The following is a 26,692-nucleotide window of genomic DNA, read 5'->3' as shown; positions in this document are numbered from 1 at the left end:
GCTGTTTATTCCGGTAGCTCTGTTTCTCTGCAGCCATCAACAAGAAAACATGATTAATGAAAGAATACTTCTCCGATCGTTTGGAAAAGTACTCTTTCCTAATGTCCCACTTAGTTGCGGGGTACCACAAGGCTCCTCCTTTGGTCCCTTTCTCTTCTTGTTAAACATGCTCCTTATCCGGTGCATTTTAAAGCACAAAGTACAACTTTTCACCATTTTCTGATCTGCTTATTCCAACAAACAGCAACATGTTTATATTAAAGCCTTGTAAGTCATCTTAGAGATGTGTAATCACAGAGACTCTAATAAAAGATTTAAGAGTTCTATGAACCCATTAAGTTGAGGTCACAGATATATATGGAAACACTGAATTTTCACACTGCTCTTAAAACTGAAATAAGATTAGATTTGTTTATGACATGGCTTTGTGACAGTAACACAAACCTACATCTCATCTATAGGTACTATAATTGGTCAATCGTGACTTGTCACTTTGACATCTACTGGTTGTTCAAATCCCAGCGGCCCGACTTCTGAGGGCGGGGCACAAGTAGTGTGATTGTACCACACCTGCGCTGGCCTTTTTAAAAAAAAATTTTTTATATTTTTTTACAAAGTTCTGCAGTCTATTTTAAGTGTAACTTTTCTTTCTCGGGTCTTAGAGGGCTGTTATCACCTTACTTGTGTGAAATTTCACACCTTCACACTTCAGCCAGAGCACCAAGGTTCACAGATCAACTGGGCTTCTGGATATTTTTGGACTCAGGCTCAAAAACAGATGTGGCAAAACCATTTTAGGTGTAGTTTAGAATTAGCATGCCTTTTGATCTAGGATCATTAGGATTATTTTGGACTTTTAGCTAAATAGTTTTGTAACTATTGATAATTTTTTATTGTTTTCAATAGCTTAGGGGATTCCTGAGTTTCTAATTACAGACAGTTTTAGCCAGCTGAGACTTTTGATGGAGTTTTAAAAACACTTTAACTCAGATTGAGTTTAATATTTCTTAAATACACACTTGCTAACAAAAAACAGTTAGGCACCCAGAGGGAATGGTGTGATTTGGATGTAAAATGGTCCACATGCAGACCAATGTGAATGCTTCAATGATCAGGAATCTAGAAGGTGGCATTTTGAGTTTTATCAGGCAGCTACCAAACATGCGGCACTCAGTCAAAGCAGTGAGTGAAAGTCAGCCGACACAAAGGATGCCTTGCAGATATTTTAGACGGCATTACCAGTGGCCCAACGTTGGAGCCAATGAGTATATGAGGGTACCCACGCATGTTGTAAAGCTTTGGAAAGACCGCACCAAGAGGGGAGCCTTGTTTTATCCACCAAGTACTGCAGAACCCAAAGACATCTGCACCAAACTCAGGTACTGAACTCTTTAAAAACACCTGAAGTGGTTTCAAAGACGGATTTCAGCCAAAATACCCATTTCCATTTCCATATGTAGCTGACATTAACACAAACGCAGAGAGGACTGTGTTTGGAGTGGTGCCACAACTGGGAGGTATGGTATCGTAATCTCAGTTCTGCATCACCAAGGATGATCATTGTGTGGTGGCAGCAAGGGTGGAGGACCAATCCTGCCAATGAGACGCACTAGCGGTACTCCAGACATCTGGGTGTTACGGTGTGGAGAGCCACGGGAATCCGGCTTCGGGTTAAATCAAGTGGGAATCGGAAGGACTTGAGGGACATCCTGTATTTGAAAGGCCATCTTGAAGAGGAGACAAACGTTTCTGAAAATGTTCTGTATCAAATCACTGTCTGTTTCCAGACAATTTCATTTGCACCACTCCATCTGGGGGCTTAACTTTTTTTTTTGGCACGAGTGCATTTACTTTTTTAAATCATTAAATAATTAAAAAAACGATGTAATGCCTAACTTGTTTTCTTTTTTACAAAACACAAACAAAAACAGACGTAATTTTAAAGGAGAAAAGAAAAAAAACTTGTAGAGTAAATGTAGTTTATATCACTTTCTTTATTGAAAGTTTTTCCTTCTTAATAATTCATGACAGGGTGTTCAGTGTTGCGTACCCTCTACAGTAAGCATGGCGCTGCAGTGCAGGTGTCCGATCACGGCCGTGTACTCTCCTGCGTTGCTGCTGTCGACGTTCTGCAGGATCAGTTTGTGAGCTTTCCTCTCCGACAAAATCTTGCATTTCTCGCTTGCCTTCAGCTCGACGCCTTTGAACATCCACCTGACGGGGACATTGTCGTGCGACAGGCTCAACTCGAAGGAGGCGGTGCCGTCCAACAGGGATTTCACGTCTTTAATCTTCTTGACAATCTTGATTGCTGCAAAGATCAAAGACAGAAACAGTCATTAAGCAGAGAAAAAACTTGTTAGAATGGTGCTGTGTGTAGCAGGGATGCAAACAATTAATCGACGTATGATTAATTCTCGATTAATGGTTTATTAGATTAAAATTAGTTCCAACTGATTAACTAATAATGTTCAATTAGACCTTATTTTAATATTGTACTTTGTCCTGCGTACAGAGGAGGGCGCTGCTGGTCATCCTTAGATGATTAGCAGAGCTAGTTGATATAGAAACAAAGACGGCGGGGCCATACGTATTACAAAGTATTAGGTAATTTAAAATATAGAATCACGAGAATAAACTCAGTATTATAAGAGAATGAAGTCAAAGCAATACAAGAGGTTGAAGTATGAGAATAAACTCACAATATTACAACTTTATGACTTTATGCTTGTAATACTACAGCTTTTCTCTCAAAATATAACAACTTTATTCTTGAAATATTGTGACTTTATTTCTATATTGACACTTTGTTCTTGTATTATTTTGAATTTATTCTCGTACAACTTTATTCTCATAATAGTATTATTATTATTATTATTATTATTATTATTATTATAGTTTTTATTGTATGGCCCTAATATTCAGTCATACACACCAGAATGAGAAAGAGAAATGGTCCAAACAAAGTCCATTATAAGATGCAAAACGAACTTTATATTTCAAAACAGAACCATGTAAACACTCGACAACTTCCGTCATCTTTTATTTTTCCATAGAACAACTTGAGAGGTTCCTGTTTTGTTATATTTTATAAATATGTTTAACAATTTGAAAATGGCTAAACCACAATTTTCTATTTATTCAGTCTGTATTTAATGTAACTGAGAAAATAATGCTAACATTAAATTCAGCTTTTTTTTTTTAATTCAACATACGAAGAATTTTGCACTTTATGTTATGGAAAAAGGTCAGCCATTTTCATACAAGAGAAAAGGCTTTTAAGAAAATATCCGCTTACCAATTAATCATTAGTCGATCAATAAAATAAATCAACTTTAGATGAACTCATTAATCGATAACTTGCATCCCTGTGTGTAGTGATAAGTGATGCTGATACTCACTCTCTACATTGAGTCTGGCAGTGGCGGACAGTTTCCCCAGCTTGAAGGAATAAACCGTCTCATCTTGTGTGTTGCAGTCCTTCACCTTCAGAGTCTGGATCGTTCCTTCTGAGATAATCTCGAACTTGTCGCTGTTCTGCAGTTCGACTCCGTTCCTGATCCACTGGGCTCCTTTCACGTCCGGGTGGGTGAGTTCCAGTGAGAACATGGCCTCCTGGGTCTCTGTGACTGTCTGGTTTCTCAAAGTCTTCTTGATCTTCACAGCTGCAGACGAAAACAAGACAACAGCACCACATTTAATCATTACTTACCCTTTACTGTTGGGTCAGTTGGTTTCTGAATCATTTAGAAAACTGGTACTCACCTTCCACCTTGAGGTTTGCGCTGGTTTTGGAGTTGGCCACCTGGTAGGTGTACTCTCCGACATCCTGTGGCCTGGTGATGACGATGACGAGGCGTCTGACGGACCCGTTCACCTCACTCACAACGTTCTCGTTGAAGTTCACGAGCTGACCGTCCTTTAGCCACTTGCCTTCAGCTTCAGCGTTGGCGACTTCGCACTCAAACTCAGAGGTCTGAGACTCGGCCACCGTCACATCCTGCAGAGGCCGTGTGATGGCGCCACCTGGTGGTTGCATAAGTGAACAGTTGTGACTGTGGGGCATAGCCTCAGTTCCAACATCTGTAAAGAGTTTTAGTCTTTGTGTTCAGTTACAGTGGAAAGCAGATATTTACATGTAGGGTGGGTGATATGCATGGAACAGGATTAGAGCCACTGGAAAGAAAAAACTAATTCTGACTTTTTTTTTCATAATTCTGACTTTTAATCTCAGAAAATTAAAGAGAGAATTCTGAAGAAAAAAAAAAGTCCGATTTTTTTTTCAGTGGCCCTAACCTTTTTCTATATGACACAACTTGACTAAACTTGTCCAGTTTTAAGTCAGCTAAGATTACCAAAATTATTATGTTTGTTCAGAGTCAAAACAAAGATGTTGATGATGTTGTAGGTTTCTGAAAAGATGCCAAACAGGTGCAACGTTCATCTGCTCAAACTATTATTTACCACACCATGGTAATGTTCAGCCAACTTGTCATGGAGGAAACTGATTTGCTGTGAAATGTGTGAAATATGAACTTCACACCAAAAGCAAAATGTTTTGAAGATGCTGTTAAGTTTCAATGTAAAAAATGAAACAAAGCTAATAAAAAAGGCACAAGCTGAAAAGTCACTCAGAGAGGAAGAAGCCATTACTACCAAAGGAACATAAAAAGCTGGAAAAACCTTAATTTTTGAATACATCTTCTGTGATTTAAATAAACTAACAAGTGTTTGATCATGATGTCATATTTGGTAGAAAAAGAGGGAAGTATGCAAGCCTTAATCTATCCCAACTTTACTATGGGGGCGGCAGCATCTTGCTGTGGCGGTGTTTCGCTGTAGGAGGAACAGATGCGCTCCATAAAATACGTGGCGGCATGACGAAAGGACATCATGTGGAAATATTGAAGCAACATCTCAGAGCATCAGGCTGGAAATTAAAGCTGAGGTGCAAATTGAACCAAACATGCAGCCAAATTAGTAAATTATTGTGAAATGTCCATGATTTTAGTGTAAAAAAAAATTTGTTCCAGCACTAATAAACGTATAAATAAGCCTACGAACCTGACTCAGTTATATAACTTAGTAGAAAGAATTGGCTGAAATTCCAACAAAATATGGCGAGAAGCTTGCGGACCAAACTGGTTCGACCCAAATCATATAGTTAAAAAGATAATTTCATGAAAGAATTGTAGGGAATTCTTTAGCTAGTAGAGGTAATTTTGGTAATCCCATCTGATCTAAATAAGGAAAGGTTAAGTCACACTGTGGATGTAAATATCTGGTTCCAGCTGTAAATAAGTTGTGCTCTTTGATTTAACCCTTTAGTATCTGAGTTTTGACCTACCAGAGACAGTGAGCTGAGCGCTGGATGTCTTCTCCCCAGCATGGAACATGTACTGGCCCTCTTCATCTTTCATGGTGTCTAATACAATCAAGGAGTGAGCCGTTCCCTTGGACTCCATCTTGTATTTAGGTCCAGCCTTGAGCTGCTGGTTCCTGAAGGTCCAGAGTGGGTCGATTCCAGGATATGAAACCTCAACGTTGAAGGTAACGTTCTGGGACTCTGAGCACACTCTGTCCTCCATGTGCTTCACAATATGGACCTCTGTGAGAACAACACTGGTAAGACATGAAGCTGAAAACATGAATGATGAGAAAATCTAATCTCACTCACGTTCAACAGTCAGGTTGCAGCTGGTTTCGACCTTGCCGACCACCAGTTTGTAATGTCCTTCGTCTGAAGCAAAGGTCCTGGTGAAGGCAAGTCGCTGCTTGGTGCCCTTTGCCACAGCCTGGACTCGGTCACCTGGGATCAGCAGCTTGTCGTTGTGGTACCATTTGATAGAGCTGATGTCCTGAGCTGAGATCTTGGACTCAAGGACAGCCTTTGTGCCTTCGATGGACGACACGTCCTTCAGTGGCACCACAATGTCGATAGCTTTAAAGATAGAACATTTTAAAGTAAGGATTAACGAGACCAAGGTGGAGCGATAATAAGGATGCAAGTTATCGATTAACGAGTTAATCTAAAGTTGACTGTACTTATCAACTGACCAATGATTAATTGATAAGCTGGTTTTTTCCATCATGTTGCAGTTTTTCTGCATTATCACATTTTCTGCACATCAGTCATTTTTGAAGTTGAAGTTTCTCCACCGTGCAGTATGGCTAAATAAGTGCTAATAAGATAAAACTTAAGAGGCTTTTTGAGTAATATTTCAAAATGGAACTGCATAAAAGACATTTCCCATCCGAAACCAAGATGGAGCCAATCTGTTTCTCTTCAATGTTTTGATATAGCGCCGCCATCTTGTATCAACTGGCTCCACTTACGGATGACCAGTGGCGCCCTCTGCTGGATGGCAGCCAAACAACACCTAAAGAAGCTCTAGGCGAAATTATTAGTTGATCAGTTGGAACTAATTTAAATCGAATAAACCATTAATCGACAATTAATTGTAAGCCAATTAATTGTTTGCATCAATAAGTGATATGTTTATTTTCATATGGAAACACTTACTTTGCACATTGAGTTTGCCTGAGGTGGAGATCTCATGAGTTGGAACTACAAATGAGTAGGAAGCAGCGTCTTCTCTGCTGACGTTCTCCACCAGCAGTTTGTGAACCTGTTTGTCGATGACGATGTGGACGCGGTCTGAGGCAGAGATTGCCTGGCCGTTTTTCAGCCAGGTACCTTCAACATTCTCCTGGGAGAACCTGACCTCCAGCTGAGCAATGTCACCCTCACAGATGGTAAGGTCAGTCAGCGGCTGCATTAGAGTCACGGGTCGCACTGGAGAGAAACAAAACGCACATATGTTCATTAATGACTAGTCAAGTCAAATTAAGTTTGTTTGTACTACATTTTTTAGTAACAAAGAGCTCAAAGGGCTTTATATAACAAAAATATCCACCAATCATGAAACAAGAAATAAAAATTATACTATTGTTGGAGAAAATGTCAGTTAATATTAATCAAAGGCAAGTCTAAACAGTGGTTTGCTGCTTTCTGGATGTTTTCTAAAACGACTAATCAAACATTCTACATATTTTAAACTAACAGGGAACTTTGTGGCAACACAATCGTCTAAAAAAAGCTTACATTTCATTTTCAGTGAGGCGCTGGTCCTCAGATCTCCACAAACAAAGCTGTACGTCCCCTGGTCGTCCTTCCTGACGTCCTTGACAGCCAGGGTGTGCCGTCCTCGGCGGGAGGATATAACGTATTTACTGCTGGGAGAGAGCTCCTTCTCGCCAAAGAACCATTTTCCCTCAGCATCTTCACGAGAAACCTCAACCTCAAACTCTCCAGCGTAGCTCTCTGGTACTTCAATGTTTTCCAAATGTTTGTTGAGCTCCAGGGCGGCACCTGAAGTACACAGGAACGTCAAGAACCCTGAGCTGCTTTCCACACAAACAAGACGATATAAAACAGGAATTCAGAGTACAAACCTTCTACATGGAGCCTTGCATTAGTCCTGATATTCTCGTCATCTATGACCATACATGAGTATTCTGCGTCATCACTCATTTCAATAATCAGCACAGACAGGAAGTGGACCTTTCTGTCAGAATGCATCCTGTATTTGTCTCCTGAGAAAATCTCAACATCATTCTTCAGCCATTTGACCTTGACGAATGGTTCGTTGGTTTCACATTCAAAGGTCACCATGGTGTCCTTCTCATTTGCACTGGCATCTGCCAGGTTTTGGGTAAAACTAATGGCTGCCTTGGCTGCATAAGAAATACAAAATTAGAATTTGACATCCAGCATACAAAGAGAATTAGGGCCACTGAAAAAAATAATTCTGACTTTTGATCTCTGAAGATTAGTCAGAATTCGGACAAAAAAAAGAATTCTGAGATTATAGTCAGAATTCAGAGAAATTTTATTTTATTATTTTTCAGTCTCCCTAATCCTCTTCCATAGATAAAGTAAAAAGAAATTACAGATGAAATTTTGTGGTTGACTTTACCTTGTACAAGAAGGAAGGCATGGCTTGACGACTCTCCAGCGACGTTGATGGCCTTAACCATAATGCTAGCAGAGTCCTCTACTGTGACATCTCTAATCACCAGTTCACACACATGGTCCTCAGGCCAGTACCAGTAAATACGGTCAGATTTTTCCAGAAGAATGCCATTCTTGAACCACTGGCACTCAGGTTCTGGTCTACCAACAACTCTGACTCTGAAACGAACCTCGTCCTTTGGAGAAACAGTCTTGCTTCCAATCCGTTCGAGGATGTGTGGGGCTTCCATGCTGGGTGACAGCTGGATCCTGTCTGGTTTGATTGTGGGGATGGTGATATTGCCTTGCTCTTCCATCCTCCTCCTTTCAGCTTCTTCCATCTCTTTCATGTGATGAAGTAGCTCGTCTTTAGTCTTTTTTAGTAGATCTTCATAGGAGTCATCCCTCTTGCGAGATTTGAATTCTACTGCAGAGATAGATTCATAGAAGCCCTCCTCTGTTCTGCGCTTGAACTTGCTCTTCAGCTCCTCAGACTCCTCAGAGGTTTTCTCATGAACGATTCTCTGTGCCTTACGCAGCTTAACTACTTCCCTGTCCTGTGGGACCTCACCAGGTCTGTCCACCTTGATGATGTCAAATCCGATTTTGCCAGAATCATGTGGGACCTCAGCAGCTTTGGGCTCCGGAGCGCGACGCAGCACTGCTCTAAAGTCCTCTCTCTGTTGGATCTCCAGCTTCACAGTGTGCTCAGTTGTGCCTAAAGGATTGTCTGCAACCACTCTGACTTCGCCGGAGTCGTACGACTTGATGTCAACAATCTCCAGGTAGTAAATACCATCGTAACGAAGTCTGTATCTCTTGCTTTTGCGGATGAGTTGTCCATTGAGGTACCAGTTAACCTTTGGAGCCGGATAGCCGGTCACTCTGCAGCGGAACCGAGCGATGTCTCCTTCCAGCACCCTGGCTGGCTCCGGAAGCAGGACAATTTCAGGTTTTGTCTTTTCGGATTCATCATCAAGGCTGACTCCTGCAGGTCCTCCCTCATGAGCAATGCGCTCAATCTCATCCATTCGATATGCTCCCCTCCTGCCTTCAGGAAGCTGAGATTCCTCAACAAGGCCTTTCTCATCCTTAACGATCAGGGTAGCCGAGGTCTGGTCGACTCCAAACTTGTTGGTTGCTCTGCAGGTGATCACACCACTGTCTCTTGCATAAGCAGCCTCATAGTCCAGGCTGCAGTAGCCAAACTCATTGACCATACGCAGCCTGTTGGCAGCAGCCAGAGGCTTTCCGTCATGCAGCCAATCCACCACCATGGTGGGGTCTCCAATTGGAGTCAGCCTGCACTCAAAGTGGGCTGGACCAAAGCGCTTCATCCTGATGGACGTGAGTTTCTTCTTAAACAATGGTTTCTGCTGCTTCTCCTTGTCATAAAGGTCGCCTTCCTCCCACTGCTCTTGGCCATAACGCATGTGGAGAGGCTCCAGCTCTGGAGCGGCAATCTCTTTGGCTTTGTAGGTTCCTTTGGGAATAATGAGCTTCCTCTCAGCTTGCGGCACAGAGTGATCTACCTCCACATTGACTCTGCAGCGGGTGGTGTCTCTGCCAGCCTTGTTGATGGCTGTGGCGGTGTACCAGGCGCTGTCTGGGCCAGCAGATGAAGGAATCTGGAATTTGGCCTCTCCTTTGGTTCCTTCAATCCTGTAAAAAGCAAGCAACCAAGTGAATCAAAGTACAAATAAGGTGCTTTACAGAGACAGAAAACAAAGCAGTAGAGATACCTGATGTGTGGGTGCTTTGATGGAGTAATGATGTCGCTGTTTTTCAACCAAACAATATCTGGTAGGGGGTTTCCAATGGCTTTGACAGCCAGTTCCACCAATGTGCCCTGCTTCACGGTGATGTTCTTCAGTTTTTCAACAAACTGAGGTCTGGATACGCTTTCTCTGGCTGCGGATCCCAGAACAAGGCAGAAGTTAATATTGAGACACTTTTAAGGTTTTTGTAGATGTAGCACTCTGTAATCCAAATTTTACCTTCAACAGAGAGATTAACGGCAACAGATGTTCGTCCAGCTCGGTTCTGAGCAACAACGGTCCATTCTCCAGAGTCTTTTGGCACAGCTGGGACAATGATCAGGGACTGAGTGCCGTCCTCCTTAATTACTATCTTGTGTGTGAAGTCGTTGACAATTTGTTGTCCTGAAAGGGAGGATAAGACTGTATTTTTAAAGGCTGAAGAACCAAATACAGAGTCACTGAACATATTTAACACTGTTTCTCTTACCATTGTGGAACCAGTAGGTTTCAGGCATTGGCCTGCCTACAACCTTTAAGTCAAATCTGGCAGTTTGTCCCTCTGCGCATTTGATAGAGGAAGGCTTCATAACAAACACTGGTTTGTAAAGTCTTTCCAGGTGAATTTCATCAGTCTCTTCGAGGCGGCGAGCTGGGGAACGTCCAGGTGAACGACCAGGTGAACGGCCAGGAGAGCGGCTCAGAGAGCGAGGAGATGCGGATCTAAAAGGGGGAAGCAGTGTGTCATCAGGTAGCAGGCGAGACTTCAGATGCAGAGATTTTGCATTTTCAGTTTTTGGTGTTTCTTTGCAGCCTCTAAAGAGGCAAAACTTCCAACCTGGTTTATAGGTCATAGTTCATTTTGTCAATTCATATTCATTTTCATAATTTCTCAGCATTAACATTTGTTCAGCACTGACCTGATCCTCTGCATTGATGGCTGTGGTGTGTAACTGGGAGGGGTTACACCTCCAGAAGGCTCCACGTAGAGCTTCCCTGAGCTGACGGCATTTCCCTTCATGTTGGAGGCGAAGGCGGTGTACACTCCTTCATCCTCTGGTTGAACCACAGACAGACGGAGGCTGGCTCGTCCATCCTGAAGGACCTCCATCTGGTACCGGCCACCGGGCCGGATGCGCTGGCCGTCTTTGTACCAAACAATCTGCAGAAGGTTTTATGAATTGCTGTAAGTGACACGTCAAACTCAAGACCTGTCATAGCTTTTTATGTGGCCCTCTAGGCTCCAGATACATAAAAAGAACCATCAAAATAACAATTGTGTGCCTATATATTATTTTATCAATATGATCAAAGCAGTTATCTCTGTATACTGCCAAATTACATCAATAAGTCTCTCAGGTTTTTTGCGATTCTGAACTAATGGAGTGAATAATTGTGAATTTATTGCACATTTTCTGCAAAAATAGTCAAAAACATTGTTTAAGTGACTGACTCCCACCTACAGGGGGCAGTATTTCTTACTTTTACAACACTGCAGCCTTAATCTTACTTGGTGTCAAGTTAATAGTCTGTGATTGATGTGGTGAGTAACAAAAAGTCACAATTACCATGATGCATAAGTGCAAATATTGCAAAAATATTTCTAAATTAGAACAAAACTGTTAATTTTAATAGCAAAAAAATCACAAAAACAATCATGAAATCCTGGAGGGACTGATCAAAGTGAAAAGAGGTTCAATATTATTTAAATTTAGGAACTCAATGAATGCAGAGATTGCTATGTCTTATTTTAAAAGTGCACTAATGAGTTTTATGAATACATACATAATACACGGGTTTCCAGCAGATTATTAAAGGTCATAAATACAAAACTCTGACAAATAGTACCACATTAACTTCATCATACTTCACAAATATGTTCAGATTTGATTGGACTCATTTCCATATTGCAGAGATGAATTTGACTATGAAGGTAAACAGATTTTTCTGCACCTTAGGCAGCGGCGTGCCAGACATCCTGCAATGGAAAGTGACGCCCATTCCCTCCATGATCCGGTAGTTTTTCACTGGCGTCTCGAAGGCCGGCTGCAGCGCCTCTTCTTCTGCGACAGTCACCATCAGCTCTCCGTCCTCGGTCACCAACTCTCTGTAGGTGATCCTCAAGATACGGATCTCAATCTCCTGGATGATCCTCTCCTCAAAAGCTGAAATCATGAACTCCTGAAAGAAAAAGAGCGGAACATTAAATCTGAGGAAAATTAACTGAAAGAACAATACACTCCAAGAACTGTACAAAAAATATATGTAAACTACTGCAAAGACGATTACCGTTTCTGAGACGAAGCTCATGGGGGTCGTCACCCTCCTCTGTTCAAACTCGTACTGAGCTACGACTGGCTGAGGTTCCTGGACCACGGTTGTCGTCACTTCGGTTTTATATGTCACATCTTGCTGCTTCATGTAGGCTTCATATTGTTCTGCAAGCGGAAAGAATGTAAGAGGCTGAACTGCAACAACACAAAATCTTACCAAACATTTCTGTCTAGTTTCTTCTGCAAATATCTAGATACACTTGAAATAAAACAAAACTAACTTAAAATAATTTGTCAGCAAAATGTATTGTTTTAAATCAATAATTTTTTGAATATTGATTAAGAAAAGTACTAGTTCCACTGGTAGATTATTTCAATTATAACAGGAAAAAAAAAATATTTCTATAAGTTAAATAATCTGCCAGTGGAGCTACTTTTTCAACTGTAATGAGATATGTGCAATAAGAAAGTAGACAAAAAAAACATAATATTTGGTGTTGTGCAGTGAGGTCCAAAGCAGAAATAAAGACAAAAAACAGAAAATGCGGATACCTTCATCCAGCAGGAGGGCAGTGGCTGACGCTTCCCCGAGAGGATTCTTAGCAAAGACGGAGTATTCTCCTGCATCATCAGCGAAGGTCATCGAGATCTCCAGTCGGCATTCGCCAGTCTCCTTTTTGTAGGCAACTTTATATCTGAAAGGAAGAAAAAAAGTCTGTTATCTTCTCTGATCCAAAGGGGTTGAGGATAGGAGTGGGTGATGTGGGATTATAATTTTATTGTGATATGTTGTGGTGCTGTTGTAATAATGGTAAGAATTATGATAAACTATATATTACTTATTTTGTATAGTTAAGTGTTTCTAAGCGCATTAGCGCCACAAACACAAATTCTGCTCTTGAAAAAAACCTTTCCATTTGAAACAGGCTTCTTCAGGACATCAATTACTTAAAAGGGAAAACATTAAGCAATATTCACATTTTGCACTTTTTTGTGCTTCTATTGGATCTCTACTGCTTCTAAAAACAGTTGAGGCTATTTAAAAAAAAAAACATCCAGCAGGTTTTTAGCAATTAGTTAATGTTTCTTAGTATCTGGCAAATGAGCCGTTAAAAAAAAGTCTGAATGTAATGTCACAAATCAGCTAGCAACCCCAGCGAAGCTCACCCCGTTACCTAGCAACCCAGATGTCGTACCTGTAACCAGTGGTGAGCGGAATGCCGCTCTTCTTCCAAATGATGTGAGGTCTTGGGTTTCCTGCAATCTGACACTCAAACACAACACTTCCTCCCTCCACCAGCTTCTGGGGAGTGGGCTTCTTAATAAAGAAGGGGGCAGCAGTTTCTCCTGTGCTGATCTCTGTCTGCTCCCTCATCTCGACAGCAACGCTGCGGAGAAGCAGCATCTGGATTAACATTCAGCTCAGAAACTGCAGCGTAATAGGGTTGGGTGTTTAAAACTCACGTTTTGGCTTGTGTGAGCCCAGTTTCTGTGACAGTCACCATCTCCTCTCTGCTCTCTATTTCCTCTGAAACTGCAACATAATCAAAGGTCACCAGATTAGGCTGGTTTTTTGTACAGTTTAATCTTATTTTCTCTATGGTGTATTACAAAGTCATGAACAGAGATGGGTTCTAGACAGCCATTTGTCTCTCTCACGGTTTTAACGTATTTACCCCAAATCTGACCCTGTTTTGTTGTTAGTTTGCATGTTTTTGTCAGTAATCAGCCCGTAGAAATGACAATTAAAGCAAAGAGAACATTTTTGGTCACACCACCAGTTAGGCAGTATGTCAGATATTTAACAATAAACTTATCAATAATTATCAACATTCACTGATACAAAAAAAACTTATATTATGAATCGTTTTTCAGGCATATCGTCCAGTCCCATCTTGTACCCATAAGTGACTCAGATTGGCTATTTGAATACCACAATCCTTCTTTCTACTTCCCTTTCAGGCACTACTTTCTGTTGGTCTATCATATAAAATCCTTATAAAATACATTGTCTTTTGTGGTTGAAATGTGACACAATGTCAGAGTTTTGCATGAACAAGTTGTTGATTTTCGAGTGTCCATCTGTTACCTTTAACGAGCAGGTAGCAGGAGGTGCTGATGGTTCCGGCCTCGTTAGTGGCGGTGCAGGTGAAGCGACCGCTGTCTTCGGCAAACGCCTCGCGGATCATCATCCGGGCGATGCCGTTCTCATAGCTGATCTGGAAGTCGATTGAACTCTCGATTTTGTAGTCCTCTCTGAACCACATGATGATGGGGGCGGGCTGACCGCTGATCTGACACTCCAGGGTCACCGACTCACCCTCTGTCACTGTCAGGTTTTTCAGGCCCTGAAACAGACCAGAGAAATGGTCAGAGACCTGAACAAAAGACTTAATTTACTTAATTTCATGAAGCTGAGGAAATAATTTTTTGATCCTAATCAATTGTTTTCAAGGCTTTCTGAAGATCTTTCAAAATTTACAGATTTTAACCAGGTGAAACCAAAACTAACTGTCACTAGAGGAGTTTAGGGTAGAACATATTTACAGATAGGTTTTACTGTACAGGTTTTGCTTAATTACTCCCTTGATTGTGTTGTTCTTTAAGCATCTGGTCTTTTTTTGAGTCTTTTTACTCCAGTTAATAATTTATCGGTTGCTAAATTAGTTGAAGATTTTTGCAATAATTGCTTAACCACAATGAATCACAATTAATCGCTTTAGCCCTATTTGAAAAGGATAGGAAGAGAAAGTGTAGGGAAAAGTTACTTACTGCCAGGATAGTGGGAGGGAGTGCAGGTTCCTGGGCTCTCATTGGCACAGCGACCGCCTCCTTTAAAGACAAAACAAGAGTTAGAAAGACAAACAAGATGGGTTTTATGGTCTGCAGGGTTCTGAGAGGATGGAAGAGGAAGTTGGTTAGCACAGATAAAAAAGATGAGGTCTGCAGATGAAGACAGAAGGAGACAAGAGGAGGAGTCTTCAAGAAGGGTGAAGTGTGATTGGCTGCAGGGAGGGAGGGACTGAGGTAAGAGTTAAAAAAGAAGAGGACAGTGGTAAAGGACCAACCTGAGGTTCCCAGTCCTCAAACTCCTCCTCACTCACTGCATAAGCCCCGCCCTCAAACTGCCTCTGATATCTGATGTCCTTAAAAGGTGGTGGGAGGGGCTCCAGCGTCACTCTGGCCTCCACCACCGACCTGCGAGAAGGACTAGGAGACTTGACGGGTTTGATGATCTTCCTGGTGGCGGAGGGGGAGGCCAGCTCTTTGTGCAGAGCAGCGATGGCTGAGCCGGTGTTGGACACCTGAACCGGCCAATCAGAGCAGGTTACACACCACGATCAGGGACAAACAGGAAGTCCACGATTAGTGAGGGAAGACGGTGATGGAGACGCCGAGTGAAGGTCAGAAATCACTGAGAGGAGGCGGCAGGCAGCCGGGAAGAAATAAAACAAACTACTGTGCCGTGCAAAAGATTTTAGACCCCTTAAATATTTTCATCTCATTGCCAGTGTTTCTTGAGATCATTTGTTATAAACTAATATATAAAAGTGTAGAATTGTGTCAAATAACAATGAAAAGTGTTGATTTAATTTCTACTCTGGAATCACTAAAGAAAACAGTGATTGTTGATCTGCTGAGATAAATCCAAATATCTGAAGGGAAAACTGAAAAAACAATTTCTCGCACCGCTGCTATTTTAAAGCATGGTGGTGGCAGCATTGCACTGTGGGGATGTTTTCCTTCAGCATTTACAGAGAAGCTGGTTTTGATGGGAAGACAGATGGAGCTAACTACAAGACAATCCTGGAAGGAAACCTGTTGGAGGCTGCAAAAGAAACCCTGAACATCCAGCTAACTGGTTCAGATCAAAACATAACTACATATTATAATGTCCTAGTCAAAGTCCAGATTTAAACTTAGTTGAGAATCTGTGGCAAGACTTGAAAATTAATTGAAATAAATGCTCCCCGTTCAATCTAGTTTGTAGTTGCACCAGCAGTAAGAAGGCGGTTCTGGCATCAATTCTCAATTCTTCGTTCACTTCACAATTATTATTATTATTATTATTACTATTGTATGTAATTGTATAATAAAATCCCAATAAAATACACTGAAGATTCAGATTTTTTAAAGTTCAGGGTTAAAGATACTCCTACAAGGCACAGAAATACCCTGGACCAGAAAACGATGAAACCGCATGGAAAACACTATAAAATACAAAGCATCCAGTAATTATTGAATTTTCTTACAAAAGTCCAGATGTTTCATGTTTATGTTATTTCAATTTCATTTGTTCACATCCAAACATTTCTGCATTTCTGGATGCAACACATTTCCAAATCCTTTGGGGAGAAGCAATTCAGCATTAAAGACAAAAAAGAAGAAGGTATTCCAAGAGACAATTTTAATTCTTGTTTGGTCATCAGATCCAGGAACGATGACAAGTATGAGGAAAAAATATTGTGAGAGGTTCTTCAGTTGGACAAGAAAAGTGCACAAAAAAGCACTGAACGGGTTCCAGGTAATGTATATGTCTGCCTACACCAACAGCTTATTGGACAACATGGTATTACTTTGAAACCCTTTGTCAGCAAAAATGGAGCAGCCAGAATGTAGAAAGTCACATAATGCAAACATTCAGGAAGGCGGCCTAGAAAAGACCTGTTGTGCAAAAATTAACTTTTCACAAGTTGTTAGATTTCCATTTGGACCCAACAGCTTCTAAAACCATCTTAAAAACCGGAAACTCTTGAGTTTTGTGATCTCAATCATAAAACAGTTTTGTAAGTGTTTGAAGTAGAAATGCCAGCAGCATCAAAATGGAAAACTAAGCAGAATTTTTCTCTAATGTGTTGCAGCCTAAAATGCAGGACTGGATGGAAAACAGCCAAAATGAAGCTTGACCTTGACATCAGATCTTCAAGAATTGGAGGATCTTTTAGCTTTTCCATATTGTTTCAACATCTCCTGATTTAGCTTTAGTGAAACCTAAAAACTAAAGGATTGACTTTGAGTGAAATAACTAGATGAGTGAAAAGTGAATAGCAGGAAGAAGGAGGATCAGTTTGGAGCCGATGGACTGTGACATTGTAGGATCGGAGAGCTGTGCAGGTTTAGAATGGGTGACAGTGAGGAGGGAACCAAAGTGAACCACAACTGTTACAAATGTGTGTTTGTTAAAGATGGCATGGAGGTTCTGGGGCGGCGACGGTGGGGCCCTGCAGCCGAACCTCTTACCTCGTGGCTCGGTTCGTGTTTAGGAACGGAAACTTTAGAAACCGTGAAATGCGGGACTGTGGACGGAGCCACGCCGGAGTCCACATGGGAGGAGACCTCGGCTGTTCTCTGAATCTGGAGTGACCAACACATGAGCCGTTAGGGAGAGTCTGGACCGATCCGGTTTGATCCAACAGCCGAGTCCTCAGACCTGATGGATCTGCTGGACCTCCTGGATCTGGACTCGTCGTTGCTCTTTGGTTTTTGCAGCAACAACCTGTTTGTCTGTTATCACTGCTGCCTTCTGCTTCACCTCTAGAGCCTCCTCTTCTTCTTCCTCCTCTCCAGCCCAGACCCCCTCTTCATGAATGGGCTGGCGAACACGAGCAAGGTCAACGGCGGCCAACACGGTGGCGACCGCCTCGGCTTTTTTCTCCCCTTCAGTCTAAAGTACAACGAACAGCACACAGATCTCAGGGAGGTTGCTTTAAAATATTCAACCAGGAGAAGAAGCAACATGGGGGACATCAGAGGGAAACAAGGAGAAGGAGCCACGTTGATACTGGGTTCTTCATATGAGTACTATCATTTCCAATTTGAACTGATAAGAATGGCTTAAAACCTTCAACTTTTCTAAAAGTGAACTCAAGTTTGGAAAGAAGATGTGATTTAGGGAGCACCAGCCCTGTTTGTCCACTTTGATCCAACTCTTGTTTGTTTGTCTAGAAAGACTGGTTTGTTTGGGGAGGTGTGAATGTATAATAAACTCTGATGTGGACCGAAAATGTGAACTCTGGTCCAGGTCAAGGTTCAGTTGACGTGAACTCTGGTGCGGTTCGAATGCATATGGGAACGCCAAGTGGCCTGGAAACCTCTCCAAAAGAAGGTGAAGGGCATTCTGGGTAAATACAACCAAAACAAACACAAAAGTCTAGCGCTAGCCAGAGAAATGGTTTGTGGTCTTTCACCAAAGACAAAAGAGAAATCCTACAACCGCTAAAATATCATGTCACTCTGTTTTTGTTTACATTTGGTAAAGCAGGAATTTGTGCTCAGTGTCTTCTTCAGAGGTTTTTGTGCTGTTTCCTTCAGTTGTTCTTGGTGCAGCGCCCCCACAGGTGAGGAGGGGGGACATGTTGCTGAAAGAATTTGGATTGTTTGACACAGTGAAAGTGAATCACACCGGCTGAAAATGGAAGAAATGTTGGAAGTTTGGTCCCTGATTGAACCCAGTCTACCTGACTGTCAGGTTAAAGGAGAGAAGTCAAGTTTATCTGTATAGAACATTTCAGCAACAAGCCACTTCAAAGTTACATTCTGTGAAATACCATCATCAAAATCATCAAGCAAACATACATCCATGTTCCATTTGCTACTAATTAGAAACGGCTCTAAAGTCTTGATTTAAAGGAATTCAGTGTTTCAGCTGTTTGCAGTTTTCTAGAATTTTGTTCCAGGTTTGTGGTGCATAGAAGCTGAATGCTGCTTCTCCACGTTTGGTTCTGGTTCTGGGGATGCAGAGCAGAACCAGAAGACCTGAGGGGTCTGGAAGGTTGATAACAGCAGATCTTTAATATATTGTGGTGCTAAACCGTTCTGTGATTCATGAACTAACAGGATTTTAAAGTCAATCCTCTGAGCTACAAGGATCCAGTTTGTGGACTTTAAAACTGGTGTCATGTGATCTATCTTTCTGGTTTTAGTCAGAATGCCAACAGTAGTATTTTGGGTCAGCTGCAGCATTCTGATTGATTTTTTAAGGCAGACCTGTGGGGACACAGCTGCAGTAATCAATGCGACTAAAGATAAACACATGGATCATCTATCATCATCTATCATGTGATAGAAGTCTGGCTTTGTAGCTGTCTTTATGTGGCTCTGAAGGTTCAGGTCTGAGTTCACCACAACTCCCATCTGATCCAGAAGATCCAAGATACAACCACGTCCAACAGAATACACCAGGTCGGATCAGAACTGAGATGGACCGTCCACTCACCTCTCTGCTGGTGGCCACCTGATGCTCCCACTGTTTCTCCATGTGCAGCTGTGTGGAGCTGCTGATGCTGCTCATACTGGTCATGCTGGTCATACTGGTGTAGCCTTCAGCCACGTAATCTCCCTGCTTCCAGGGCGGCAGAACCTCAGCGGACCCAGATATCTAAAGCAGACAGGAGGAAGGTTTTGGATGACGCAGCAAGAGAACTCCCTTTGGTTCTGATGCAAATTGGATTTACTGAAAAAGTTTGTTTTATGCATAAAAGATTAGATTCTTAATTTTCAGAATATATACAATAAATGAAATTAAATGTTTGTTTAGTCTAAGTCTGATCCTGCACAAAACAGGAAACCTTACCTGAGTGAAGCTGACCCCCACACATTCTTTAAATCAAACGAAGTTTGTGCCGTAATTTTTTTTGTTTGTGCTGCTATCATTTTAAAAGATATTAATAAATGTTTCCAGAGGTCATCAAAGGTCAAACAGCCCCCAAAACGTTTACAAAATCATACAAATTTGGTGTGAATCAAACTGTGCTAAGCTAACCTCTGCTAGAACTGCATCTTTATTAGCTGCCACAAAAAGGCTGAAAATCACATCTTTTTTTTCCAATTACAATTATGTAAAAAAATCAAATAAACAACAGAATAAGGTTGAATGTTTACTTTTTGTGCCAGAAAGTTATGGAGAAAACCAAGAAAAGTAAACAGAGTTCATGCTTGAATAAAAACCCGAAATGTTTCTCAAACAACTCTCAGGATGTTTTTAATAGTTAAACAGCTGGACTTGGTCTCTCTCACCTGTTTTCTGGTCATCACAGGAGACCGGACAGGTCGGATGGGAGAGATGGACATCCTGCTGGAGGGAGAGACGGGTCTGCAGAGGACAACACTTCATTAAACCTCACAGCTCAGCCGTTTGAACCACCTGCGGGCGGACGCTTACCTGACAGGCGCGGGCGTTGGCCCCTTCACGTGTCTGACGGGTGAAGGCGACTGCTGGCGGCCTCCCGTTACCTTGGAGACGAAGGACGGCGGAGACCTGGATGTGGGTTTCGGTGGGACCCTCGGTGGGGTTTTGTGAGCAATGTGTTGAGTCATGATTCCTCCTTCAACGTGCATCTCCATCATGGTGGTGGCCTGGAAACTGGCCTCCATGGATTTCTGAAGAACACAGAGAAACATTTCAGGTTTTAAAAGTTCCAAAAGCAAATTTTGATTCAATTTACTTATTTTAATCTTTAAGGTGGACGCTTTCCGCATATACTTTTCCCAAAGGTTTTCTCAAAATAACGACTTACTTTCTAAATGGTTTTCTCAAAGTAAGTTAGTTTAACTCATTAACTCGTTATCTTGAGAAAACATAATTTTCAAAACAGCACTAAAGCTTTAAGAAAAGCCTCTTAAAATAGGTTTCCCAACCACATATAAATGTTATTTTAACAGTATTTCTTATTTTTATTTATTAAATTGTATTAATATAATTTTTTTTCTCGTGTTGTTTGTCTTACGAGACTACAGATGTAAATTAAAACAATATTGTACATTCATTAATATTTAAATGAAATAAAATCGATTCAATTTAACGCCACTGATGGCCACCAGGTGTCGCTCTGACTCCACTCACCCTCTCCACTGTGGTTCCGGACATCTCCATCTGGGAGGTGGACATGATCGTCTTTGTTTTCTTAATGGGAACTGCTTCTTCACCTTCATCAGACACACAGCAGAAAGTTTAACTCCAATCCAAACAGTCAGAACCAGAACCAGAATCTGAACCGGACTCAGCTCACCTTGAACCAGCAGCTCGCAGGAGGACGTGGCCCGCCCGCTGCTGTTGGTGGCCGTCACAGAATACGCCCCAGAATCCTCTGGGAAGGCCTCAGCGATCAGCAGACTGTACAGGTCTCCGTCCTGCAGGATCTGGAAGTCGGTGGAGCTCTGGATCTCGGCTCCCTCCCTGTAGAACTTCACCACCGGTGTGGGGATGCCTGAGACTCTGACGCTCAGCCTCACCTGGCTGCCCTGCCTCACCGTGGAGCTCTGGAGTCTCTGAATGAAGGTCGGTGGCGCCGTCTCGGCTGCAGGAACCCAAAGTAAAATCAGTACATTTTCATCAACTTTAAACTTGAAACCAGAAATAAAGGATCATCCCTGAAATTTGACCTCATCAAGCATTCCCTGCTGACCTCCGTCGTTCTGTAAATGATGATTCAAACACCATCACCGCGTAATAAAAGTCCAGATTCCAGTTAAGGAAAGCTATGCTGCAGCAGCTGCATCTATATCGGTTTTATCACTGGATTAAATAACAAGCTCTGCCCACACAGCTGATGGGGGGATAAATTTAGACTCGGACCGGAGCGCACTGCTTCACTTTTAAACTTTTATTTATCCAACGGCACGGTTCAGTTAGCTGCTGTCATTAAAATGACACTGAACACCGACGGTCAGTAAACTGAGGGATAAAATACCAGCTGCTGCTGCGAAGGTGTCGATGTGTGAATTTAGGAGAAAAATATAACTTAATGTTGTGAAATTAGTTTCACAATCGGAATTTAATCTTGTTGTCATAACATGTAATCCATAATCCAGGATCTGACTCTGAAGCAGCAAAAAGTCTAAGTTTTTTCTTCCCCTTCTCATTGTTCCTTCGTCTCTTGATCTTTGTTTTTGCTGCACTCTGTAAACTTTGTTGCCTCCCGAAACACCTTCAATTTAATCAAGTCAATTATGTAACAGTGGGAAATGCCATTTCCTCTAGACTGAGGTACAAACCTGACCCAACTCCATAAGACAACCAGACCGCATTAAACTGCAGTCACATTATTCAAACTAACATCTAAATTTTCCACCTTTTTTTTAATTATAATTTGTCAATTTCTTCCTTAATTATCTATTATCTATTTTCTTAATTTTTTAAAATAATTTTTCAGTTCTTAAAAATATATATTTTTTAAAAATATGTATTTTATTAGTTTTTTTCTTCAAATTAATCAATATTTTTAAAGTATGTATAGTTCAAAGATATCTTATGATCAATAATCAATAATTGGTGAATAATAAAAACTGATTACATCAGTGAGGATGAAATAAATCCAGTTGTTTGATTTGAAGTACATATATCACCAAATTGAAGCTGAAAATCCGACTCCAGTTAATGATCAATCAATTACTAAATTAAATGACAATTATTTCAAAAATCAATTTATCACAATTAATACAATTAATCATTTCAGGCATAATTGACTCTTAGTCTGAGGTTTTGGTTTTCAGGAAAACAATAAAATGATCAAACGTAGAAGAAAATCAACTAGAGATAATTGACCTGCTTTAATCAGCAAATGTCTCAGAATCACTCAGTCTATTTGAGGTGCCGACGGTCTAGTCCAATCATCTCAGTCTCACCTGTAACCAGGAGCTCAGCGGTGCTCGTGGCTTGTCCAGCGCCGTTGGTGGCTCTGACAGAAAAGCGTCCGCTGTGTGCGGCGGTCACAGCGGGGATGCTCAGAACAGCGCGGCCATCGCTGAACGAGATCTGGACGCCGGGCAGAGCTGCGGCGGAAAGAACCTGGCCATCACGGAACCAGCTCACCTCAGGAACTGGAAAACCTGCAGAGGAGAAGTTCAGAGGTCAGGGAAGCAAGAACTACATGCTGCGGAACCTCAGCTATGAAACACAGAAAAGTTACTGTAAGTCAAGAGACAGAGCACCAAAAAATAAACCACCTTAAAATCAAGCAAATAAAGAAGCCCAATCACCAAATAACTGACATTTTCTACAAAGAACTTGGACATTTCTGAGTTTAAAAAGTTGAAAATTTGCAAAAATAAATAAATAAATAAAAGAAATGAGAAATTGTGGGAGCAACTTCAGAAATTTTCAAGAGAAAAAAAATTACATTTGATTACTTGTGTAACTCAAAAATGTCCACAATTTTTGCAGAAGAAACTTGGGAAGTAAATTTTTGATGGTCATTTACGCTTCCTTTTTTCTATCTACAATTGCCTTATACACCATAGTATATTTTGCATGTTTGCTGTATTAAAAGAAACTAATCTATTTTTCAGTTTTTTTTAGGCTCAATTTAACAAATTTATTTTCAGTAATAAAAACAGGATTTGGGCCACTTTCTCTTTGTTATGTTTAAATTAAATAAATTAAATATAACTTGATTTGGGTGCATCAAAGTTTCTCTTTTCAGAAAAAGTCTGTGAATAAATAATTGTACATTTTGCTAATGCTTGGTTATTTAAACATTTGCACTGTACTTTACATTTTTCTTTGGAAGAAAAGTATACCCGTCATAATTTTACCCTTGTTATAAATTAAGTCTCCATCTGCATCTACAGGCCACATTTGTATCATTTTTGAATTGCAGTTGTTTTGGAAGTAGCACAGAATCAATCCAAGGGCCACAAATGGCAACTAACTAATACCAATAAAGTGTTTTTACTTGTTTACCAATGCAGTCAACCTATTGTTTTTGTCTGTTTCATTATTTATTTTACATTATTTGTTATACAAATTAAAATTGTCTTTACATTTTTGAACAAGCTTGTAAAGCTTTAGGTGTATTTAAATGTGCTTTACTAGTGCAGAGTTATCAAATAAATGTGTAATTCCGTACATTTATGTCTGTGTTTAAAAAAAAGAAGAAGAAATGTTTTAAGTGAGCTCAGCTTTTGCTTGTGATGCTCAGATATTGCAGAGTTCCATGATGCTGCCATCAGATGTTTTCTTACCACTAACTTGAGCCTCGAACGAAGCGGCACTACCCTCCAGTGCCACGACGCTCTGCAGCGGCTGAGTAAACGTCGGCGCTTGTGTTGACATCACGGTCGGCACCCTGAGGACGACAACACAGAACCATCAAAAACAAGACGCTCCCCTTCAACCTGAAACTATGTCTACAAGTCATAACTACCTACATACGGAGCTGGAGAAGCTAAACTGGTATCAGATTTAATATTTACATTCTGACAGCAGCAGACACTTTTCTTTTAGTGCCGCAACTCACAATTATTTTATGAATCCATTAATCTATCTATTATTATAACGATTAATCGATTAATTAGATTTAAAAATGGCATACTCTACAAATTGTCATTTAACCACTTAAGCCTCCATCTTTCTATGTACTGGAAATATATGAAAATATATTTGAAATACATAAAAAAATGCAAATAAATAATTAAATTCCTTTTTTTAATAGGAAAATGAACATTTTATTGCCTAAAGTGCAATAACATAAGACATACTTACAGACAAAGGTGTTTTTATCTTAAATTGCTTAATTACTGCTCTGAATATGTTGTTTTCTCACTAAGCTGCCTTTCATACTCCAGTTAATGATTAATCGATTACTATATTTGTTGACAGTTATTTTTAATAATCGAATAGTCATTTCCGCCCAACTTTCTTTTTAAGCAGAAAGGCTTGAATATCCAAAGTTTTAGAAACATTAAGATACTAGTTTATAGTCCAAGCAAAAGGTTTGGATTGTTAGTATTGTTATTCATTGGAAGGTTAATCCGTTTGAAACTGGAGGAGAATAAGAATCAGAATCACTTTATTGCCAGTAAAAAAGATCCAAGGCTAGGAAATGGCTTTAATTTAAGGGTGAAAAAATAAATAGTAATATATGTAAAATAAAATATGACTAGAATAGAAGAGCAGCTAGTGAGATGTTCATAGTCATTAAACTCCTGAATGCTACTCAGAGTGGGAGTTCAGCTCAGAAGCTAACAGGTAAGACGTTCATAGCAGCCAGTGAACATAAGACCTGCTACAGGAAACAGGAGTACCCAGACAAAACCAACACATCCACAAGTAGAACAAAGTGGAACATACAAACACCAAACAGAAACATCCCAACCAGGATTCAAACCGTCAACCATCAGCTGTGAGGTAACAGGGAGCCATCTAACTGGTTCCCTGTGGGCTGGAAATAGGAAACAATCCTGATTTAACAGGAACACGGAAAACCGCCACGATGGATGGATGGATGGATGGATGGATGGATGGATGGATGGATGGATGGATGGATGGATGGATGGATGGATGGATGGATGGATGGATGGATGTTCAACACACTGGCATCTCTTCAGTGACTCAATGCTGCGATGCGATTGGCTCTTGTTTGGTCCAGATTGGCTTGTTTTTCAAATTGTTGGTTCTGATTCATCCAGTTCTGAAGGTTCCCATTCTACACACTTCCATTAATTTCTGATTAATGGAACTGAATTATTCTGTTTGGACCTGGATGGTTCTGCTCATCCCTGAATGTTCCTGCTTGGACCTCAGCAGCTTCCGTCAGATTCTAATTACCATTTTGTGGTCCATGAACCCAGTCTAAATCTGACTGGACCAGTCCTTTTCTGTCTGGTTCTGTTATATAGACATCAGTTCATTTGTTCTTTTAAACCAATTTGACCCAATTGATCTTCAATTGGATATTGATACCTTCCCAAATTTTAATTTTGACGCATCCTGATATGAGTTTAGTCTGATAATTTCAAGAATTCTTTTTTTTCTGGTAATTTTGTTTAGTTTTAATGTTTTATAATCAAAACCAAGTATTTTAATTCTTATGCTTGCTGTGAGCTGCTTGTTTCCGTCTTATTCTGTTGCTTTAGAGGATTGAGACGGAACAGAACCAACATAGGTGAACATTACCAGAACCAGAACTGGTTCCTGCTGGGCTGAACGCAGGAAAAATGTCTCGTTATAAGTGAAAAAAATCGGCCAATATTTTCAAAAATATTGACTTAAAATCAGCGTTTATCTTGCTTACATTTTAGTTACTTTTGTTTTATTTCAATTTGATTAATTATTTGAACTAGAAACTTCACAAAAATATTTTTGCATTTTAATGTAGCCATTTCACATGTTTAAACATCGAAAATACATTTGTATTTGTTGTATAATATTTTATTCATGTTTTACGTAAACACTCTGCCCCCTACAGGTCATAACCAGCAAGTGCTTCAGGAGTTTGCCATGATCAGATGTTAAAACATTATAAACATGTAAACATCCGGTTCTGAATGTTCTGGTTGATCTGAGCTGTCTATAATTAAACCTGAGTAATTATGAAGCCTTTCTTTTTTTTAACTGTGACATTTGAAGCTGGTGTTGTTGTGATGTGAGTTTATTTCTCTTAGTTAAATCAGAACATCAAAAACAAGCCCTGAGTTTCAGCAGAAACAAAAAACTTTTCTCATCACAAAGCAGCAAATTTCTGTTTGTTTCTGAAATTGGTTTGTTCTTGAATCCCGTAGTGATCATTCAGACTATATAATCATCAGATGTTCATTGGAAAATAGAAAACTGAATATATTTGTTGAGTTTTGGAGTGAAATAAGCCTTTTTCTTTAAAATAAACCACATTGAGCAGATGAACACAGCCTAAAACCCAGAATCATCCACG

At 40.5% G+C, this 26,692-nt stretch overlaps 1 protein-coding gene across 23 annotated transcripts in view; it reads right to left on the bottom strand.

Moving 5' to 3' along the window:
• The window catches only part of ttn.2 (titin, tandem duplicate 2), a 214,487-nt gene that overhangs the window by 186,688 nt on the left and 1,107 nt on the right, over positions 1–26,692 (bottom strand). For 22 of the 23 annotated variants that reach the window (XM_081604655.1, XM_081604668.1, XM_081604665.1 and 19 more), the window contains exons 2-31: positions 24,006–24,109; positions 22,668–22,871; positions 21,053–21,340; positions 20,887–20,969; positions 20,206–20,423; positions 20,061–20,136; positions 19,261–19,422; positions 17,476–17,709; positions 17,286–17,399; positions 15,113–15,349; positions 14,817–14,876; positions 14,134–14,392; positions 13,509–13,578; positions 13,241–13,432; positions 12,597–12,739; positions 12,061–12,209; positions 11,725–11,952; positions 10,692–10,933; positions 10,262–10,494; positions 10,012–10,176; positions 9,757–9,925; positions 7,980–9,676; positions 7,456–7,737; positions 7,106–7,372; positions 6,524–6,796; positions 5,678–5,941; positions 5,348–5,608; positions 3,766–4,026; positions 3,402–3,665; positions 2,051–2,311 (exon numbers count right to left, since the gene is read on the bottom strand). In XM_081604655.1, coding sequence (XP_081460781.1) covers positions 2,051–2,311; positions 3,402–3,665; positions 3,766–4,026; positions 5,348–5,608; positions 5,678–5,941; positions 6,524–6,796; positions 7,106–7,372; positions 7,456–7,737; positions 7,980–9,676; positions 9,757–9,925; positions 10,012–10,176; positions 10,262–10,494; positions 10,692–10,933; positions 11,725–11,952; positions 12,061–12,209; positions 12,597–12,739; positions 13,241–13,432; positions 13,509–13,578; positions 14,134–14,392; positions 14,817–14,876; positions 15,113–15,349; positions 17,286–17,399; positions 17,476–17,709; positions 19,261–19,422; positions 20,061–20,136; positions 20,206–20,423; positions 20,887–20,969; positions 21,053–21,340; positions 22,668–22,871; positions 24,006–24,096 — 7,447 coding nt within the window. In that variant the 5' untranslated portion in view covers positions 24,097–24,109. The remainder of the gene's footprint in view (positions 1–2,050; positions 2,312–3,401; positions 3,666–3,765; positions 4,027–5,347; positions 5,609–5,677; positions 5,942–6,523; positions 6,797–7,105; positions 7,373–7,455; positions 7,738–7,979; positions 9,677–9,756; positions 9,926–10,011; positions 10,177–10,261; positions 10,495–10,691; positions 10,934–11,724; positions 11,953–12,060; positions 12,210–12,596; positions 12,740–13,240; positions 13,433–13,508; positions 13,579–14,133; positions 14,393–14,816; positions 14,877–15,112; positions 15,350–17,285; positions 17,400–17,475; positions 17,710–19,260; positions 19,423–20,060; positions 20,137–20,205; positions 20,424–20,886; positions 20,970–21,052; positions 21,341–22,667; positions 22,872–24,005; positions 24,110–26,692) is intronic. The other variant, XM_081604660.1, reaches the window with a different exon arrangement.

Source organism: Poecilia reticulata, chromosome 2, assembly GCF_904066995.2.
Source record: "Poecilia reticulata chromosome 2, P_reticulata-male-v2, whole genome shotgun sequence".
Lineage (NCBI taxonomy): Eukaryota > Metazoa > Chordata > Actinopteri > Cyprinodontiformes > Poeciliidae > Poecilia > Poecilia reticulata.
The sequence above is the reverse complement of the archived record's forward strand: the minus strand, read 5'-3'. Positions and strand labels throughout refer to the sequence as shown.